General features: G+C 50.1%; 1 protein-coding gene across 5 annotated transcripts in view; it reads left to right on the forward strand.

The window, feature by feature from the left end:
• The first annotated feature begins 1,726 nt into the window (after window positions 1-1,726).
• Rapgef1 (Rap guanine nucleotide exchange factor 1) overlaps window positions 1,727-20,005 on the forward strand; it is a 118,728-nt gene continuing 100,449 nt past the window's right edge. For all 5 annotated transcript variants that reach the window (XM_075985624.1, XM_075985627.1, XM_075985635.1 and 2 more), the window contains exon 1: window positions 1,727-2,046. In XM_075985624.1, coding sequence (XP_075841739.1) covers window positions 1,986-2,046 — 61 coding nt within the window. In that variant the 5' untranslated portion in view covers window positions 1,727-1,985. The remainder of the gene's footprint in view (window positions 2,047-20,005) is intronic.

Here is a 20,005-nt window from a genome sequence, read left to right on the forward strand (position 1 = left end):
TGATTTCGTTCTCAGGAAACTTAAACTTGACTGTGTCTTTATTCACTCAGTTTGATTTTCTAGTTTGCTTCAGAATTTGGGTGGGCCTTGACATATTGACTTTCTGAGCTCAGAAGCATAGAAGACTAAGCACTTTGGGAGGGCTGGGAAGGCAGGCCCTGAGCTATGTACCAATTGCGGCTGCTGAAGCAGCTTCCAGCAGAGCTGAGCAGAGCCATTCGGGCCCTGGGCAGTCATTTGTCAACTTGAAAAAGGAAATGAATTTGTCAATCTTTGGCTTGCGTTTGACCCCTAGAGAGCTTGGTCTGATGCTCTGAAAACTTGGATGCTGACAGTGGACAATTCCCAGTCACAGAGTCAGAGACCCGTCAGGGAGTGGGGGAGACGGAAACAGAACTCTTTGGTGGTATCTGTCACTTTCTCCTTCTCCTTGCACACCCCTCAAAACTGTCACTACCACTAGCTAGCATATCTAGAGGGCAAGATGGTCTAGTTGCTTTTTAATGTTTTTAAATTACATAATGTGTAGACGCGTGGCTGTAAGTCAGAGAACAATTTGTAGAAACTGGTTCTCCTTCTGCCATGTGGGTCTGACTGGACTCAGGTGGCCAGGCTTGGCAGCCAGGTGCCTTTACTTGCTGAGCTACCTCAGATGGTCCCTAGCTTAGCGCTCTCTCTCTCTCTCTCTCTCTCTCTCTCTCTCTCTCTCGCTCTCGCTCTCTCGCTCTCTCTCGCTCTCTGTGTGTGTGTGTGTGTGTGTATGAGATGCTAATAGGAATCCCATCTTTGTCAAAAACAGAGCAAATTTCCCTGTATCCAAACATGCTCTTGAGTTACTAAACGCATTAGGCACTAGTACTTAATGATATGGTTGGACTGTCCCACTCAGCTGTGGGCTCCTTTGGAGGGGGAAGAGTCCATTGTGTTTGTCTTGGGAAGGTATGACATAGTGTGTGACTCTAGAAGGCTCTTTGAATCCTCAAAGAAGAACAGTAAATGAACTCATTAGCGTTCTAGAAAAGACTGCTTCCTAAGCTTTATGTTCCCACGGAGTGTTGCTTGAGCCAAGCAAATCAGGTTTGCTGTGTGCCTCCAGGTTTGGGCCTTGCCTTGGCTTAGAGGATCAGGGCCCACACCTGGCCAAAAGGGTCTGCCTCTCAGTGGCCTCTGAGTCCCAAACTGAGTGTGTGTGTGTGGGGGGGGGAGTGTCCCAAGTATTGGCTTTGACTGGGGGTGAATGGAGGCCTCCGATCAAGCATATGGGTTGAAGAGGGGAGGGGTGGCAGTGGGGGTATCATTCCCTGGAAGAGTCTGGGCAGGTGGGAGGGGCTTCAGGCTCACGCCCAGACCTCTGTGTGCAGGCTCCTTGTGTCTTCAGTGACGAAGCTTTTGAGTCTCAGCTAAGGTCAATTCCAGTGTGGAGCCTTGGGTCAGCAGAGGATGCAGCACTTGGATGATAGACATGGGGAGTCAGTCCACAACTTGAGATGGAAAAGTCTGGGATAGCAGAAAGTTCTGCATCTCCCATGAGGTAAGATGTGAAAGTCCTGAGTTTGTGGGCTTGATCTCTCCCTGTGAGAAGGTGGGGTCCATGCTGGTCTGTGGTGGGGACGACTCCAGGCCGGCAGGGGGTGCTGCGTCTCTCGCCAGGCTTATCTCGGCTCCGGGCCAGCAGGGGGCGCTGTGGCGCGGGCGGCGCGGCGGGCTTCCGGCAGGTGGCGCCGTGGCCGCGGGGCCCAGGCCGGCGGGCGGGCGGCGGCGCGGCGCTGCGGCCGGCGGCTCGCTGCCCCGGAGCGGCGGCTGCGCGGGAGGTGGAGTGGCGGAGCGGCTGGCCCTGTGCGGGCTGGAGCGCGGTCGGCGAGCGCACGGGCCGCGGCCGCGCGGAGCCCGCCATGCCGGCGCTAGTGTGAGGCGCGGCGAGCAGCGGCCCAGGAGAGCGGCGGACGCCCCGGCCTGTTGCCCCGCTGCGGCCCGGCCGGGGCCTGATGAGCAGCGGCCTCGGCCTCCGGCGCAGCCCGGAAATGTCCGGCAAGATTGAGAAAGCAGGTGAGGCGGACGGGCGGGCGGGCGGCGCGCCTCCTGGCCTCGTGCGCTGGACCCCCCGGCCCGGGCCCCAGCCTGGCAGTGACGCCGCGAGGGCCATCTTTGAACCGGGCCTGTCCGGCGCTGGGGGCCCGCGGTGCTAGCGGGATCCTAGGGGGGCGATTGAAGGGCCCCGTAGTCCTGTTCCCTGGAACCTCCCACAATGGCTGGAGCCCGGGACCCGGAGGAGGCAGGGCCAGACCACATGCAGAAGGGCAGGGCGCTCCAGAGGTGATCGGCATCCCAGTTATAAAATGTGTCACTCCCAATGAACCTCGAGTTTAATAACCACAAGTGTCCACTACGGTGGCTTCAAAAGGAAAGCAAGCTGGGGTGTGATGGAGCGATGATTCAGGGCGCAGCCAAATTGTCCTCCGATATCCTGCCTTGCTCAGCAAGCAGAGCAAGTGGGGAGCTGCTGGGGTTGGGGGAGAGGGTAGATGCGATCTTGATGCAAAGCTCATCTCTTTGTGTGTTCCTGGAAATCTTGGGGAGTCGCCTCCTAGTTTCCCCGGCTTGCACATTCTGAAGGGAGTTAGACACTCCCGAGAGTCAATTACTGTTGTGCATATGGGGCCCAGAGCTTAATTAGCCGTCAAGCAGGGACTCCTTATAGGGGAGGGCAGATTCTTGGCTGGTAGGTGAAGTGGGCAGTGGTCCAGGCCCCGTGCTGGGGGTTGTCACAGTGGGACTACCCAGTTAGCCTGGAAACTCCTTGAAGAAGGAGGACGTGTACGAAGCTGCAAAGGTGTTCGGCAGCACTGGCTTTTGGAAGTTGCGGTTTCACAGGTGGACGTGGAGATGTTTGGCTGGGATGCATATTAGCAATGGACCAGCCGGCAGGGAATGTAACTTTTTGCAGCCCTGGGTTTACACATAGGAAGAAACGTCTTTATTGAACATCTGCTGTGTGTCTTCTCTCTGTGTATGTTCCCTTGCTCGTGTTGTTTATTAAAAATACTTGAAGAGTGCCCGCGAGAACGCGGTGTCTATTTTGAGGACTTACAGGGAGGGCTCAGCCAAGTTTTGTAGTCCGCCCAGCAAGGGTGTTGCCACCTGCCCCCTGACTAGAAACAGGGTACCATTCTCATGGCTGGACTTTGTTTTCAGGTGCCGTCTGGGGGGTGTTTTGCTCCTTGTCCTCTAGCCCTTGGGCCTTGTCTAGCGACTATGAGTCGCTTTCCTGCATACGTGCTGCTCTGGAAATATCTCTGGTCCATCTGTGCGGCAGTGCTTAGGAACTCCTTCTAGTGTCTCATCTGAATGGCACTGTTGGGAAACTTGGATAATTTATTTAAAAATAGCATTAATGGACTAGGGAGATGGCTCAGCAGTTAAGAGCACTTGTTGCTCTCGAGCACCCAGGTTCAGTTTCCTGCACCCACGTGGTAACTTTCAGGGGGCCTGGTGCTCTCTCTCCTAACCTCCGTGGGTACCAGGCGCATGTGCAGTGCACAGGCAAACATTTATGTATATAAAATACATCTAAAATATATTATAAATAGCATTAGCTGAGTTTTCTTTATTAGAATAGTGTATGTTCATTATGGAAAATTTGGACGCGTAAACACGATGAAATGAGCTGTCAACTCAAAGGCTCCTTTCACAGTTGAGACTAACATGGCCTTCTCCCGTTTCTCCACCCCAGTCCATTTCCACAGAGATCATGCTGGGGCTTTCTCTGGGCACTGCTTTCTGCTAGGGGCTGTGGCAGTGCCCACTTCTAAGGAGCTTATCTGGGAGCTGGTAGTACTAGTTAGTACCTAGGCTGCCAAGACCCATGAATGTTCTGCACAGGACCTGGTTGTGGGAGGTCCTGAATGGCACTGTTAACTAGGCGTTCTCTCTTTCTCTCTCTCTCTCTCTCTCTCTCTCTCATTTTTTCCAGACAGGTCTCTGTGTAGCCCTGACCATTCTGGACTTTCTCTGTATACCAGACTGGCCTTGAATTCACAGAGACCCACCTGCCTCTGCCTCCCTAATGCTGGGATTAGAAGCATATGCCACCACCACTTGGTTTATGCGCTTTTAATGGAGGGAGAGGTGACAGGAAGAGGGCTGCAGTAAGGATGAGAGGAAGATGCATTTGTGGAGAAGCAGTTAGGGCTGAGAGAGTGCTGTGGTTGGCCAACGCTGGCGCTCATCTGAATGCTGAGGACCGCAAATGAGATGACAGAAGGTGAACGCTCTTGCGAAGGTCTTTTGCTGTGGTCCAGAAAGATTGGGGTATGCCAGAATAAGGGTCATCCTCTTGGAGCTTCTGTGGGCCATCCTAGGTGAACTCGGTGTGCGTTCTTCCAGATTTCCTGTTTGGTTTCTGGTAGGCTTTGCTGGGTGGGCCTGCTGTTAACATGAGGGATGGTGCGACTGGAAGGAGAGGCCTTTTTTCAGCCCGGTCTGCTCTCTGGGAATTATGAAACCCAGTAAACATTTGTTACTGTTGTCTGTGCTTCAAAGCAAGAGAAGTGTTTTTGAAATATGCTTGTGGTCTCATCTCTGAAAACAGTACTGCTGTTTTTGCTTCTCAGGGTTTGTGAAGGGGGGTGGGGTGGAGTTTAGGGATTTTTGAGTGAGCAGAAATCTTACACCCCTATCCTGGTCTTTCTGGTCAGTTTGCCCTCCCTGTTTGTAGCCCCTGTCTGTGCTGATGATTAGTGGTCACACCACTTTATGGGGCATAAGAAGGCAGCCTTAGTGTTCTTCTCCAAGTGCCCGAGTCAGATCAGGACAGTCTGAGATGATGGGATCTTGCTGGGCTGTCAGTTAGGAGGAACAAGAGGAAGGCTGGGTAAGGCGTGCCCCTCCTGGGTATACTGTGATCAGGTGCTGGGCAGTTCTTCTCTAGAGGACTTCTGGGAGATGGGTATTGCTGCTTTGAGTTTGCAAGGTGAGATTTGGGGTTGGGCAGAGGCACTTTGGGGCAAATGTTAATGTGGTTCTAGTTGGACAAGCAAGTATGGTGATTCTTCTTGCCCATGTCCCCTCCTACAAAGACATGAGTGAGTTGATGTCCTCAGATGTCTGGAACTTAATGCCAGACTGGCAGTAGTCAGCTGCTTTAGCCCACTGGTCCATGTGTATGCCCAAGGAAGGAAAAGAGCTGTTGGTCAATGCTAAAAAACCAGGAAGTCACTAAAAAATCTCTGGTACCCATATGTGGGAAATAGGTGGTAGGTGTCTCCCTGGTGTCCCTGCCCCTTCCCATGCCATGTCACTGAGCCCCCTTGCTCACTTGGACTGTTGACATTTTCGTTTCTGACTCGCAGAGATGATTCATGTCTGTTTGCTTGTGTTCTGGACTTTGACTCTTGCCCCATTCCTTCATTGATTGGCTCCTCCATTCCTTCATCCAGCACTGATGAGCACCTGCTCTGCTGGGTGCTGTATGTAGCTCTGAGGACTGGTACCCACCATGAGGACGCCATTAGCCTGTGTCCAGTGTGTTAGCCTGGGAGTCTACAAAATTGGACTGGTGATAGTGGTGACTGTAAACTCTTGCTACAACAATGGAGATTTCAAGGACCTTGCCAATTTCAACTGGGTGAAGCTGAGTGGCGGGAAATGGCCTGCCAGGTCTCTGTGCTAGAGGAGTAAGTAGGCCTTTAGGCAGCCCTACTCCTGCCTGTCCCATTCTGCCCTGGCCCATTCCTTCAGAGTTGATGACCACCTAGTTCCTGGGCCCTGGGTCCTTGGAATAGAAACGGACCCTTGCCCTTCCTTGACCTGCTAACTATAGTCTGCCGACGAACTTCATTTATTAAATTATCTGGCCAGTGCTGCCACCTGCGGCAAAGTTTATTGGGATGATAGAACTGCCACAGCTCCCCCAACACACTGGTGCATTGACAGAATAAACATGGGTCTCAAAGTCCATGTACTGTGCTTTTCAAATGTTCGCGGGTAGTTTTGTCACAAGTGGAAGGAGATTTACAGTGGAACTTACTATGTATCTTCTCAGAAGAGATACTGAGAGTCAGGTCTGTACACTTTCTGTGGCCTGAGGCCTTTAGGCGGGCAGTCACTGGATGAGGGGCCTTCTAACCACTCAGTGTGCACTTCCCTTTCCCCCAAGTTAGAATCTTTGTGGTCACAACGCTTTCAATGACACAAATGTTGAAGCTTCATGAATGTTGAAGCTCAGTGTTCCTTCGTTGACCTGCCAGTTCAACACTTTGTGTGCCTCATTGGCAGCCACCTGTGATGTGGGACGAAGTCTGGGAGCCCTCTGGAACATGGCCTTGCTAAGGGGGTAGGCCAGTGGTAATAGCAAATCAGACTGTGAGGGTAGTTATCCCCGGGTTGCACCTGTGGGTAGCAGAGGCCTGGGGGATTTTGGTTACTGCCCAAGATCACAGTCTAGAGAAGTGAAATGGGGAACTGATCTCTTTCTGTCTGTAGAAAGACACTGCAGACGCCTGGAGTTGTGAGGGACAGGACACACGGCAGTGTCTGTCTGCCCCAATTTTAGTTTATGTGTCTACATTTCTCTTCTGATCTTGGCGGGGAGAAAATGCCCCAGACTACCAAGTTAATTAACGTAGACCCAACTTGGCCTTACGACTGCTTATGATTTTTGTATTGCTAATAACATTAGCAGCCTATAGAGAGGTAAGAGATAGTGTGTTCTTAAGCCAGCCACAGCAAACCAGAATGTTTCCTGATCTGTGCAGCTGTTGGCAGGGGTGGTTTGAATGGGATTCCTTGTAGCCAGGAGACGATAGGCTCGGAAAGATGACTCACATATGAGCTTGCAGAAAAATCATTTCCCAAATTAGCCCAGATTGCAGCTTACTCTTAGTGCAGGCTGGATCTTACCTCAGTCCAGCCAGTGTGTTGCTTGTTGCCATAGTAAGATGACACAGTGGAAAAAGCAGAGGCCTGGCCACAGTGCCTGCCACACCCACGTGACCTCCACCCCCTGCCTTGCTGCTGGGACAGGTGTTCCTCTGACGGTCACCCACCACACCCCAAAGGCTGTGTTATAAGTAAATAAACACAGCCCACAGCCTGTGAATTAGAAGAGATCTGTCATCTGCTGGACCTGTCATTTGCTTGGTCGTTTGTTTGAGATCATGTGTCCTCAGGTGGTTCTTTCCCTTCTCGGGGATCTCACTTTCTCCATCAGTGTGGAAGGATTGGGACTGAAATTAGTGTCTTCCTGACTGCTGTCTAAGACAGGAGGTGGCTGGGGATGTAGCTCAGTGGCAGAGGGCAGTATCTGGTCTAGCCGGCACAAGATTTTGGGTTTGATCCCAGCAATAGAAAACAAAAGAAAACATTAACTAACAAGTAGTGTGGAAGCTGCCTTGTGTTCAGCTCCTCCTGCCCGAGGCTCCTCTGAGGTCCCTCCACCAAGAGTGTGAAAACCCACTTCCTGGATGGCCTCACAGCTTCCTCCACCAAGCTGACCCCCTCAGGGTGCCTATGCTTTCTCTTCCCTAGCAGGTAATAATTCTGGGGTAAGGCAGCACACAAACACTTGAGTGCAGCGGTGGTGCTGTTGAACTCATTCAGAATCCAGAGCCCAGTCCTGTCTGAGGATGTTTAACTGTTAACTAGTTTCCCAGCTCCTGGGAGAAGGTGCCTGTCCACCATTGGGTGGCTGCTAGTCAACTTAGCACATAGTAGGTACCCAGCCATACTTATTCAAAGAATGACAGCCGGGGTGTGGCTAGGTGGTAAAGCACTTGCCTAACAGGCACAAGGCATCAGTTCAGCTCTGCTCAGATCAGAGCGGAAGGTAAAAAAGAATATGTAAACTTCGTCAGTGTCATCACAGAATGAGTTTAGGCTTTGGCTTTCCTTGTCTTTAATCCTTACTGGGGATCAAACTAAAGCCTTCCACTGCTAGGCAAGTGCTGTCCCACTGAGCCACATCCCAGCCCTGACTAACTTTAGATACACTTCCCCTGGCTTTCGATTGCTTGCTATCAAGGTTGTTTCTTGGTGAGTTGGTAGGACTTCTCTGACGAGGGGCGTCCAGTGGATCCCTGGGGTTCTGTGTTAACATGTACATCGGTCAGTGTGTTTATTTCTAAAAGTTAATGCTACAACTAGATTTCCAAGCTGCTGGGGAGGTGGAGGCAAGAGGATAGAAAATTCCTAGGCCAGCCTGGACTGCAGAGTGACACCTTGCTTCAGAGAACCTTAAAAACAAAGACAAAAACACTCCACAAATTCCCAAGCCTCATGTGGTGGTAGGTCTGTATCCCTGGTCTTTGGGAGACCGAGAAGGAGGGTCTGTTGAACCTAGGAGACTAGTCTGGGCAGCACAGTGAGACTTGATGGAGAACCAGCCAAGGGAGAAGAGCTGAGTGTAGCTCAGCACTGGAGTATATGCTTGCATCACAGGACTCTAGTTAGGGTTGGAGAGGTGACTCAGAAGTGAAGAGCTCTGGTTGCTCTTGCAGCCGACTCATGATGGTTCACACCTGGAACTCCAGTTCCAGAGGGTCTGATACCCTCCTGGTCTGGGGCACAGCATACACATGATGTGCAGACATACAAACATATGCAAAGCACCCGTATACATAGGGAAAAATAAAGAAGTCTTCTTAAAAAACAAAAATAAGACCCTGGATTCAAGTCCCACATTGTGAAAGGAAGAGCAGACTCTCAGTGCTAGGCCAGGGTGAGGCAGAGCACCACTTAGCTCTACAGACTGCTATTTGCCAGCAGGCACTCCAAGTCCCCATTTTAGTCACTGCTTGCTTTGCAGTGGAGCAAAGAACTCTTGACTAGTGCTCACCCTTCATAGATCAGTCACTGTGCTAGCGTGTACCCCGCAGTGGGGCTGCCAACCCTGCTAGGGTAGTAACCATAGCAAGCCCCTTGCAGGCGTCCTACTTGATGCTTGCTAAGCTTTTCAGTGGCTCTTGGAACATTCTTTAGCATTTCCTGGCTCTACTCATGGGTGGCTGGAGGTACCTGCTGTCATAGGGCCTGGGTGTGTTGTGTCAGCTGAGATGCAGTGGGAGGCTGGCCTGGGTGGCCTAGAGATCTTGGGTCTATGGTGGCAAGTCCTCTTTTTACGTCTTTCCTTCTTGCCTGGTACATGATCCAGAGTCCTTCGTGCTGCCTACTAAATACATTCCTGCCCCTGTAGCTGGCTAGCCCACTGCACCAATTGGCCCTGCCTACCAGAATCAGTCACTTCACTACAAAGTAAGTTTCATGTCAAACCTGCTTTGAAAGTATGGAAATGAGGCCTGCTGGCCAAGAACTAGTGCCTGCTTCAGTAGTTTACATTATAGATTAAAAAATTGTGTGTGTGTGTGTGTGTGTGTGTGTGTACCTGAACACATGTATGTGCACCATATGCATACATGAGCCTATGGAGACAGAAGAGGATGTCTGATCTGGAACTGGTTGTGAGCCTCCATGTGGGTGCTGGGAACTGAAGCTAGGTTCCCTGTAAGAGTAGTTAAATGCTCTTAACCACTGAGCCATTTCTCCAGCCTCCACTTTATAGCTTTTATAATTTTTTGTCATTGGTATGACTGGGCAGGTGTGGCTCTCGGGCACACAGCAAGATGGCTCACCAGCTAAAAGACTTGCCTTCAAGTCTGACATCATGAGTTCAGTCCCTGGTCTCATATGATGGAAGGAGAGATCTGGCTCCCACAAGTTATCCTGTGTGTGCCATAATACCCCCCTAAAACATAAATAGATGTAATCGGATTAAAATAAAGCAGAGCAGGAGGGTGATGCTGCATGTTCTGGGAGGTGGGTGTAGAGGGAGAAGGCGGGACAGCTGAAGCCCCATGAACTGCTGCCTCCAGACACTGCACTGACCTGGAGCAAACAAGACTCCTGGCTGGAGACAATGGTGGTATTTATTTGCTAGTTATGGATAGTCCCATGTGCCTGTCCTCCATTCAAGTAGCTGGTTGTAAACAGATAGATGGATGATTGTGTGGGGACCTTGGAATTGGTGTCTCCCAGCCTCTCCTTTTAGTAAGTAAAAATAATAGTAGCAGCTAACAGTCATTAGGCACTTACCGCGTGCTGATACCAGGCTCTGCCAAAGCATTCCACACATGTGACTTCATCTTCACAGTGGAGGAAAGGTACTTACTGTTCTCTAGAGCACTCCAAGCTACGGGCTGTTATTGGAGATCAGTTATTGGAGTAAGGTGTACACTCATACAACGGAGTGGGGCAGAATGAAAAGCCCACAGGCATGTGCAATATTTACCTGGGTCTCACTGGGTTCTGGACACCTGTCTCTTAGCTCTGTGACATGACGAAGACGGACTTACTTGTTTCCAGGTGCTCCTCTGCTTGAGAGGTGGCTGCTATCAGATTATGGATGAAGTGCGACAGGAACTTGAGAAGAAGCTGTCCTGTATAGATAGGGCCCAAAACCAGGGAGAAATTACCTTCACCCCTAACCTCACCCAACCCCAGCACTTCACCCCTGTCCTCCCTTCCTCCCTTCTTGTTTTGTTTTTGAGACAGAGGTTTGCTGCATATCCTAGGCAGACCTTGAACCCTCTGTAGCACAGGCAGAGCTCAAACTCACAGCAGTCCTCCTGCCTCAAGCTTCAGAGTGCTAGAGTCTGTGCCCTGTGGAGAGGCCCTTCCTCATGCTGGCTGTGCAGTAGTGCTAGTGGTGGGTTGGACATAGTTGCTTGCTAACGGTTTCTCTCTGTTGTCGAGATGGGGACCATGGAGCCCAGACTGGTCTCAAATTTATTATACAGCTGAGACTAACCTCAAATGCACCTGGTCCTTCTGCCTTCGCTTCCCAAGTGTTGGACTTGCTGATGGTGTCCCGGCAAGGCTGATAGCCAGCAAGCCCCAGGGATCCTTCTGTCTCTATTCCTCCAACCCCAAGCACTGGGTCATAGGCTTGTGCCTGTGGCCAGACTTAGCCTTTGACATGGGTGCTGGAGGTTCAAACTCAGCCAATGTTCCTACCACTGAGCCATCTCCTCAGCGCTGTGGACGTGCCTGGCTCTGACTGCCCATCATAACACGTGCATGCAGTCAGTCCTCCCTAGCTTCCCAAGTGTTCCACAGGGACAAGCTTCTTTTGTCGCTTTCGATTTTGTTGGCTCTCTCATCTAAGGTGTTGGAGCTGCACAGCATTGTTCTAGGGGAGAGAGATGGTGACTGGTGGTCACTTTCTCTTATGTGCTGGGAGCTGGACCTTCAGATAGGTGCTTGATTGATTTCTCCTCTTACTAGTAGAAGAGACAGGTGATGGGACCATTTGACAACTGTTGAAAGGAAGGCAGCATCAGGGGAAGTGACTGGCCAGCCACAGGCACACACTGTAGGGAACTGGTTTAGCCCCCCCCCCCCCTTGTATCTGGACCCTGGGTTCAGTGCTGGTCTGCTGAGTCACAGGGATGTCTCAGAGGCACCACTATTACCATTGCTTAGAAACAACATGGCTTGGGACTTCCCTGGGGCTTTCCTACATCTCTGCAGGACTGACACTGGCTGTACATAGGCCTACAGACCTGCAAAGCGGTCTCTGGCTACTCAATTCAGAAGTGGTTTCCAGAAAGCAGCTTGGGAGTGGTGTGGTGCAGTAGGTGGATGTCAGCCCTGGTGGGTGTCACTGACTGCCTAGCAGCCAGCCCTGCAGAAGTTCAGGGGGTCGACCAGCCGGTGCCTGCGTTGACTGCAGGAAACTGAGCCTTTCATACATTTCTCTATGGTTGAGGCAGGGAGATCCTGAGCAGGGGCCACAAGAAGATTCTTCTTGTGACCCCAAGACTATACCAGTGCACTGGGGTAGAGCCCTGTGAGCTGTTAACTGTCTTCATCTGTAAAATGACAGGCCAAGCAGGTACAAAGGAATGGTTGAGTATGGGCCTTGGGGCCCAGAGCCAGGGTTTCTTCACCAGCTCGTGTATGAGGAGGCTGTGGGATCTTTCTCATTTCGGGGGGGGGGGGTCTGCCGAAGAGAAGAGTGCTAGTCCGTGAAGTGGCTGGTACCTCAGGGTTCTAGCTGAGTCTTAACACCTCAGGGTTCTAGCTGAGTCTTAACACTTGAGAAGTATTGAGTAGGCATTAGCCTTGTTCTTACTTAAGGGACCTCCTGCCCTAAAACAGAATTTTTTTAAAACTATTGAGTAAATAAAATTTTATACTTCAGTCCTCAGAGGAAAGGTGGTCTCTGATTATTGAGGAGCTTGGAGTTTCGGATCCCGGGTAGGGTGGGGTGGCTGGACTTGGTGTAACCTGAGCACTCTACCACTGAACCTCACCTGGATAGAGTTAGGCAGCAGACTTTTGGGAAGATGCCTATGCTAAGAGGAGCTGGGTCTCACCTAAGTCACAGGCGCTAGCCATGCTGTAGGTGGATGAGGACAGTCCTGACTGCTATGGAGTCTAGAAGGAACTAACTTGAAGGCTGTGGCCGGGCTCAGTTTCCTCAGCTCTCACAGCACGTTGGTTTTTGTTCTGTGATTGCTAACAAACTCTCTGTTGTGAGGTCTTTGTAATAGGTAATTTACAAATGACCTCCAGTGCCCTGCCTGGGTGATCCCAGCCCTGTGTTCTCCTCCCAAGGTCACCTTTCACAGCAGCAGGAACTCAGGAATCCTGTGTCCTGCTCAGCACCTCTGGGGCCTCCCCACCATTTGCAAGTGGGTGTGTAGACCCCAGGCCCCGTGCTGGCAGGAAGCACTGTGTTGGCTGGGGAGATGAAGCTGTTCAGCCTTTCCTTCACTCCAGTCATCCGCTTCATTAGCATTTGTGCTTCTGCCTGGGCTTGTCCAGAGCACCAACACATACTGGTTCTCTGAGCTCATCACAGGACCAAGACCTGGACTAGATCAAAAACATGCTCTTCTGCATGGTCGCCCTGAACACAAGAGCTTGCAGGAGCTGGTTTTGTGTTTGAAGCATAGGAACCTGCACTGTACTCCCACTCTGGGCTGCAATGGCCAAAGTTCTCAGGCCCCAGCTTCATAGGTTGAGAGAAGGCCTTCAGCTGCGGAAGTCACCACCAGACTGGAAACAAATGGACCTGGTGCTGCAGCATCTCTGCATCCTCTGAGTCCCCTCTGAACGAGGGCTGTGGGTCTGCTGGAGCATGTGTGCATGGTCAGTCTCCAGAGGAAACTTGATACTCAACATTTCTCTCTCCTGCCATGAATCCCCCCTCTTAAGTGATGGAGCATTTGTGAACACTTTAGAACTTCATGTCCCCCAGTCCAGCCAGACTGGGTTGAAGTGGCAGTCCCCATGCACCCCTGAGGGTTGCTAGGTCCCAGGAATGATGCTTCCTCGTAGCCAGGTCTTTGCAAGCAAAGAGAGCTTCCTTTTCTGAGTGAGAACGCTCTAAAACTCACACCACAAACCTCTGCGCTCAGCATGGGCAGATCTGTTTAAGCCTGCCACACACAGGAGGTCCAGCCATGCCAGCACCCTAGGAGAACTTCTTTGCAAAGTCTCTGGATCAAACTCTCCCAGCCTCAGTGACCACTGAGCTCTCTTCCATCCGGCTCTGTGGAAATGTAGACGTTGGTTTTTTTCCTCTTCAGGTCCTTATGTTTATCTCCAGCTTGTTCCTTTTTAGTGCCATACAGTATTCCATTCTATTGGTTTATCTGTTTGAGAATTTGACCTTGGTTAGCCACTAGGTGATTCTGAGGAACAGGTAATAAACAGTGACCAACAAAACAACTTTTTTTTATCTTATGCTGTTTTATTTGGACATGTTTTTCCAATGTAATATTTTTATTATTTGGGAATTTCATATCATGCACCCCATCACGCTCACTTCCAGTCCTCCCAGGTCCTCCCCCAACCCTTGTGAGAACCCACCCCCCCACCCCCGTGAAGAAGGAGGAGGGGAAGGAGGAAGAGGAAGAGGAAGAGGAAGAAGAAGAAGAAGAAGAAGAAGAAGAAGAAGAAGAAGAAGAAGAAGAAGAAGACGAAGACGACGACGACGACCGTTTACTCACTAGTGCATGGTCACACTCCTGGTGGCCAGTGCCTTAAAGATACCTGAGTCCTTCCCCACCTGCGCCCCCTCCAGAAGCCCTCAGTTGTGGAGAGCCACACTTCAGCATCCTTATCACCATTTTTAAGAGTTCTTTTAGATAGTTTCCGGTCTACACTGTTACTTTTTGGGGAGGTGGGGATAGGGATTGTCACAGAAGCCTTCTATATCCTTTCTCAGCTGTGCGTCTGTAAGTCATTAACACCACTGCAAACATAGCTTCCTTGCTCTTTACAGTCTTTCAGAACATGGATCATGGGCTTCTACATGGTTTTTGGTGACAACACAGACCACAATAACAACTTAATTTTTAAAAATGGATAAAAGATCAAATAGACATTTTCTCAAAGAAACTATGAAAATAGCCAGTGAGCTTATGAATATGCACAGAATTATTAGTCATTAGGGAAACATAACTCAAAACTGCCGTGAGAACAGCCTCACACAAGGATGGTTCCTTTCAAAAATGCTGGGAACATCATCATGGGAAAAAGCGAAACCTTGAGTTGGCAGAACATGAAGTGGAAGACTATAGTTCCTCAGAAGTAGAATTAGCACACAGTATAGCAAGCCCACTTCCTACATACCCAGAAGAGTGCTGAAAGCAGCGTCTTGGAGAGCCTCCCACCCTTTACAGCATCGTTCGTCATTATTGCCAAAAGGTAGACAGTGACCCAGATGGTCATTTATCTGTTCGTGGGTGAATAGATAAATTAGCAGTCATCCACATGGTAGAATAGTATTTAGCCTTCAAAATAGAAAGGGAGTCTAATGTGCTGTACTGTGGATAAATCTGAGGGCACCAAGTGAAGTAATCCAGACACAGAAGCAGGTACCATGTGGCTTCACTTTTGTGGGATCTTAACTTGGTAAAAATCACATTGATGAAGCAGAATGGTATAGGCACTGGACAAGGGAAGGATGGTAGAGTTGGCTAATGAACAGTTGGTTTTGCAAGGTGAAGATCATGTGGAGATGGTGGTGATGCATTATGGCTCAGGTGATCACTTTAAACATATTTACCACAGGGTGGTAGTGGTGCACACCTTTGATCCTAGCACTCAGAAGGCAAAGGCAGGGGGATTTCTTGATTTCCAGGACAGCCTGGGCAGCACAGAGAAACTGTGTCTGGAGGAAAACAAGAACAACATGCCAACATATTTGACAACACTTGTTTTCAGGGCGGTCTAGCACAGAGCGCTGCCCCAAACTCATCAGTTACCTAAGCATATTGTTTAGTCTTATCCTTCTACAGTAGGTTATATCAGAACAGGGTTAAAGCAGCAGCCTGTAGTGGCTGTGTTAGTGGACATGTGACTGCTGCTTGATGGGCTGTATCTGGGCTGGGAGGGGCACTGGGTGAAGGACCTTCTGGGTCCTGTAGTGGGCCTGGCCCTTGAGGAACCTTGTGATCAGGAAGCCTTTAAGCCAGAGCAGATACTAGACTACTGCGTAGAGGTCTTGCTACCATCTGGGCTTTTCAACTCTGGTAGACTCCAACCCAGTCCCCACCTCCAGGAACTGCCCAGGCTCTGGGTCAAGTTGTATTCCTGTATTATATCTGTATTCTGAGGCTGTCAGAGGGTCTGAGTGTGCAGCTGGGCTTCACCCTGGAGATGTCGTAGTCTGGCCCATAGTGCTGGAGCAGCTACTGAAGCCTGGACTTCTCAGCACTGTATACTGGGCAGTTACTCGGAGTTGAGGATGCAGGTGGCAGGCACTGAACTCTGGCAGGATCTCAAGCTGTTGGCCACATTCCTAAGAAAATATGACTGACTTATGGGAGGGGCCGAGGGAGAGGAATCTAGACAGAAGGAAGGCCAAGTCTTCCTCAGAAATTCCAGCCCCGAGGGCCCTGTTAGATTGCTAGCAGCTCTGCAGAGCTTCAGTCTGAGGTCACCCATGAATCTCTGGCCCATGCTGTCATTACCGTCCCGTGGCTGGCCAGCTGCTGGGTAGACAGGAACACAGCAGCAAATGTAAGAAAGACTGTTTCATAAAGGAAACGCACTAACAGTGGATTCTTCAAGAAAGTATACATCCAGGGCCACGCTGGAGCACGATGGCGCCTTCTGCTGACTTCCCAAGTGCTTGCTCTGTAGCAAACACAATAGGAGGAGCTTGGATACCTACCCCATCTGGGCTCCCCGCCCCCCCTCGCCCCCCAGCCTTTTGTTTGTTTTCAAAACAGGGTCTTGCTTTGGAGCCTTGGAACTCACAGTCCTCCTGCTTCAACTTCTTGATGCTGGGACAGCAGGCAAGTGCCACCATGCCTTGCTGAGGCACAGCATTGGTTCAAGGGCTGGTTCTGGATCTTTGCTTATAAATGTCCCCATTATATATATAATGTCCTTCATCTTCCCGATGAAGAAAGTCACTGAGGGGTCCCTCCCTGCTCATGTGGACGTTGACAGATGGAAGTGCTGACTGCTCAGAACCCCACCCCTCTCAGCATCCTGGGGCAGATGGGAAATACTGTCACAAACATGTGCACACAGTTTGTATTGCAGAGGGGCTAGGTTGCTTTGAGAGACCCAGTGCAGAAATATGCTGGCTCTAGTACAGGCTTGGTTTCAGAGGGTTCTCAATGAGTCTGTGCATTCCCCATTAGTGCCTTTCTCCCCAGAAACGTCTGATACTTCCCACATCCCATTTACTCAAGCCAGGTGAGCATCTAAATCTGGAAGAGCTGGGTTTAAGAATAGTGAGTGTATACAGACAGCTAAAGCTCATCTTCCTTATGGGAAAGGTTAAGCAGGTTAAGGTTAAGCAAAATTCCTATTCTTGGAGTGGATGGAGACAAGAATAGAATCTGTCAAATTACATATCTTTAAAAATTATTTGTAATGTTTTTAATATTATATATATAGTACATTGAATGTGTGTATGTGCGTGTAAGTATGTACATCTGTGCATGTGGAGGTCAGAGAACAATGTGAAGGGTCAGTTCTCTCCTACCTTGTGCAGATTGAAGTCAGATTGGCTGAATCATCAGGGCTTTAGGTTGTCACCCAATCAGCAGTACTGCTCTGGCTCCTGGCGACATTACTGGGAGGATACCAGTGTGTATCTGTGTTGTCATTCTCCTGTTCTAAGGGCAGTTTCTCACTGCTTAGATCAGATCCCTAGTGCCCTTCCATTCCTCTCCATGGGAGCAGAGGCTACAGAATGAACCCCTCTCCAATAGCACAATGTGGGAACACATTAGGAATGGGTGACAAACAGCAGCTTGATGGCTCAGACAACTGGTCTTGCTGGCACATGGGAGAGCTAAGTGGAAGTCCCTGCCTGGCACTGAAACAAACCCTGGTAATGTGGAGAAGTAGCTTAAAACATTCTCCCAAAGCCACTGCAGTCTGAAGATGGCTCTGAGAGAGAGCGGGGTGAGCGAGGCCTGTTTTCCTCAGGAGACCAGACGGATGATCGGCTCTGACAAGAAGGTGGCCAGCAGTTCAGCTGCGTGAAAAACTGATGGATCTCTCACTTAATGTATGGTGTGCCTTGGGATATTAGCTAATTAATTAAGATGATGTATGAGTCGTCATGATAAACACGACATTTTAAAACTAGACATCTAGTTTGAACGCAAAATTTAAATCTGTTGGAAGCCACATAGCACAGCAACCCTCTCCCAGTGTGGTGGTAAATACTGACAGGCTTCTTCCGGTCCAGATGCAACCCAGAAGGGCAGGCGGCTTCCTCCCAGCCTGAGTCTTCACTCTCTTGAACTCTTCAGTTTGGAATGTCCTGGGATGAGACCTCTGATCCCTCTCCGCATGATCCAGGCCCTCTAAAGCAGTGGTTCTCAACCTAAGGGTCGTGACCCCTTTGGCAAACCTCTATCTCCAAGTATAATTAGTGTACGATTCACAACAGCAGTAAAATTACAGTTATGAGGTAGCAGCAACAAAGCTTTATGACTGGGGTCACCACACTGTGAGGAACTGTGTTAAAGGGTTGTAACATTTATTAAAAAGGTTGAGAACCACTGCTCTAAACAGAGCCTGTCCCCAAATATCTATTTTCAGCCCCTCTTTTTTTCCTGTCCAAAGATGGTGCCTTCTTGCTGTGTCCTCACATGGAAGGGACCAGGAGTCTCTCTGTCCCCACACATGTGGGTACTGCCCTCACCAACCAATCATCTCATGAACCACTTACTGGGATTACAACTTGACTGTGAATTTGAGGGGCACACCACACATCCTTAAGAGCATAGCACATGTATCCAGACGTGTGTGCCGCCTTCCAAGCTTCCCATCTAGTCGAGGCTGCTCCTAAATGCGGGATTCTCCTGCTTTAGCCTGCCAGTCCTGGGCCTGCCCATTGCATCTTGGAACGCCCCTGACTGTCCTGGATAATTTCCAAGGCTACCGGTCTCTGCTGTTCCCTTGTAGCTGGTCACTTGGTTTCCATTCTTGCCTCAGAAATGACTTTATCATTTAGCTACTAGAGGGTAGATTGGACCCACCTTGTGTGTCTGTAGCCACCTGACCCTGTTTTTCTTCCTTAGCTCATGCCTGCCTCATCCCTTACCTTCTCCTGTCATTCAGCCTTTGCCAATGCTGCTCCCCTGACTCAAAGTTCAGAGAGGTTCAGGGCAGGAGCCAGAGGCTAATCTTCAGAGGTGGTAGAAGAGGTGTCTAGCCTCTCTTAGAGCAGCAGCGCCATCAGTGGGACAGATTATGGGACTCCGTTGAGAGTCAGCTGCAGAGGTGAGAAGTGAGTGCTTCACCCGGACATACATTCGGTATGAGGGGAGAGTGGCAGAGGGAGGTAGGTGGTGTGGGGGCCAAGCTTCAAAGGCCTCTGGATATCAACATTCAGACTTACTCCAGGTATTCCAGGAAGCCATGATGGTGCAAGGATTCTGTGTGTGCTTAGCGCCCCCCCCCCATAATTCAGTGCCATCAAAATGTGGCCAATTATTTCTGATTAATTTTTTAAACTTCCTTCTAAAACCAGTTGTATTGGAGCATATCTGTAACCCTGGAATTTGGGACATAAGAGGCCGGAGTTCAAGGCCAGCCTGGGCTACATGAGATCCGTGAGATCCATTTACAAGCAAACAAAACCCAACAAACAGCCTTTCTTCCAATTCTAGGCAGAGCTGAGGATTCCAGGTGGGCTTTTTCTTCTTCCTGGCTCAGAGCTAGACAGTAGTCCTGGCAGAATGGTCCCCATTTATAGTCTCCATTTGCCAAGAGATCCCTAAAGACCAGCCATCTCAAGGGGTCTGGGAGGCGAGGGGTCGATTTGAGGTCTGTGCAACAGGTGAGCTACACACAGGTCATGCCAGTGTGTAGCTCCCTTCTGGATCTACCAGCGAGCAGCACAGTTGACTCATTGGGGCACCCTCAGCTCTCAGAATTGAGCTCAGTGGCGGACAGGTGTTCTTCAGAAACAAAACCTGGACCAGCTATGGAGCCTCATTCGCTGAGACTCATCTACAGGTTGTCTGCCATCCTGGGAGTCGTTTGAGGATTAGGAAATGTGGCTTTTGGAGGACATGTGTCATGAGGGGAAGGGGTACACCATTTCCAGTTAGCAACCCTCTCCCAGCTGCCTCTGTGGGTCAGGATATCAGCTTTCGGCCACTCACTGCTCCAGGGTCATGCCAGCCTGCTTGCTGCCCTGCTGCCTGACATGATGACCATGGACTCTTAACTTTCTGGAACTCTGAGCCTCCAAGCTTTCTAAGTCACCTTGGTCATAGTGTTTTATCACAGCAATAGAATCATAACTAAGACACTCAGTTTCCCCATTTCATTGAAATGATTTAGACAAACTTTGTGATTCTTGACTTTTTAGAGCCTTTTGAGGGGGTGAAAACCATGAACTTCCCATCCCAGAAAAATACATGAATATGATACAACACTTTAAGGAAAGAACCCTCCCTTTCCTGTCCCATGCTCACCACTTCCTTTGTGTACTTTCAGTGACATTGGACCACCCTGCTGT

This window comes from Microtus pennsylvanicus, chromosome 9 (assembly GCF_037038515.1).
Source record: "Microtus pennsylvanicus isolate mMicPen1 chromosome 9, mMicPen1.hap1, whole genome shotgun sequence".
In the NCBI taxonomy this organism is placed as follows: Eukaryota; Metazoa; Chordata; class Mammalia; order Rodentia; family Cricetidae; genus Microtus; species Microtus pennsylvanicus.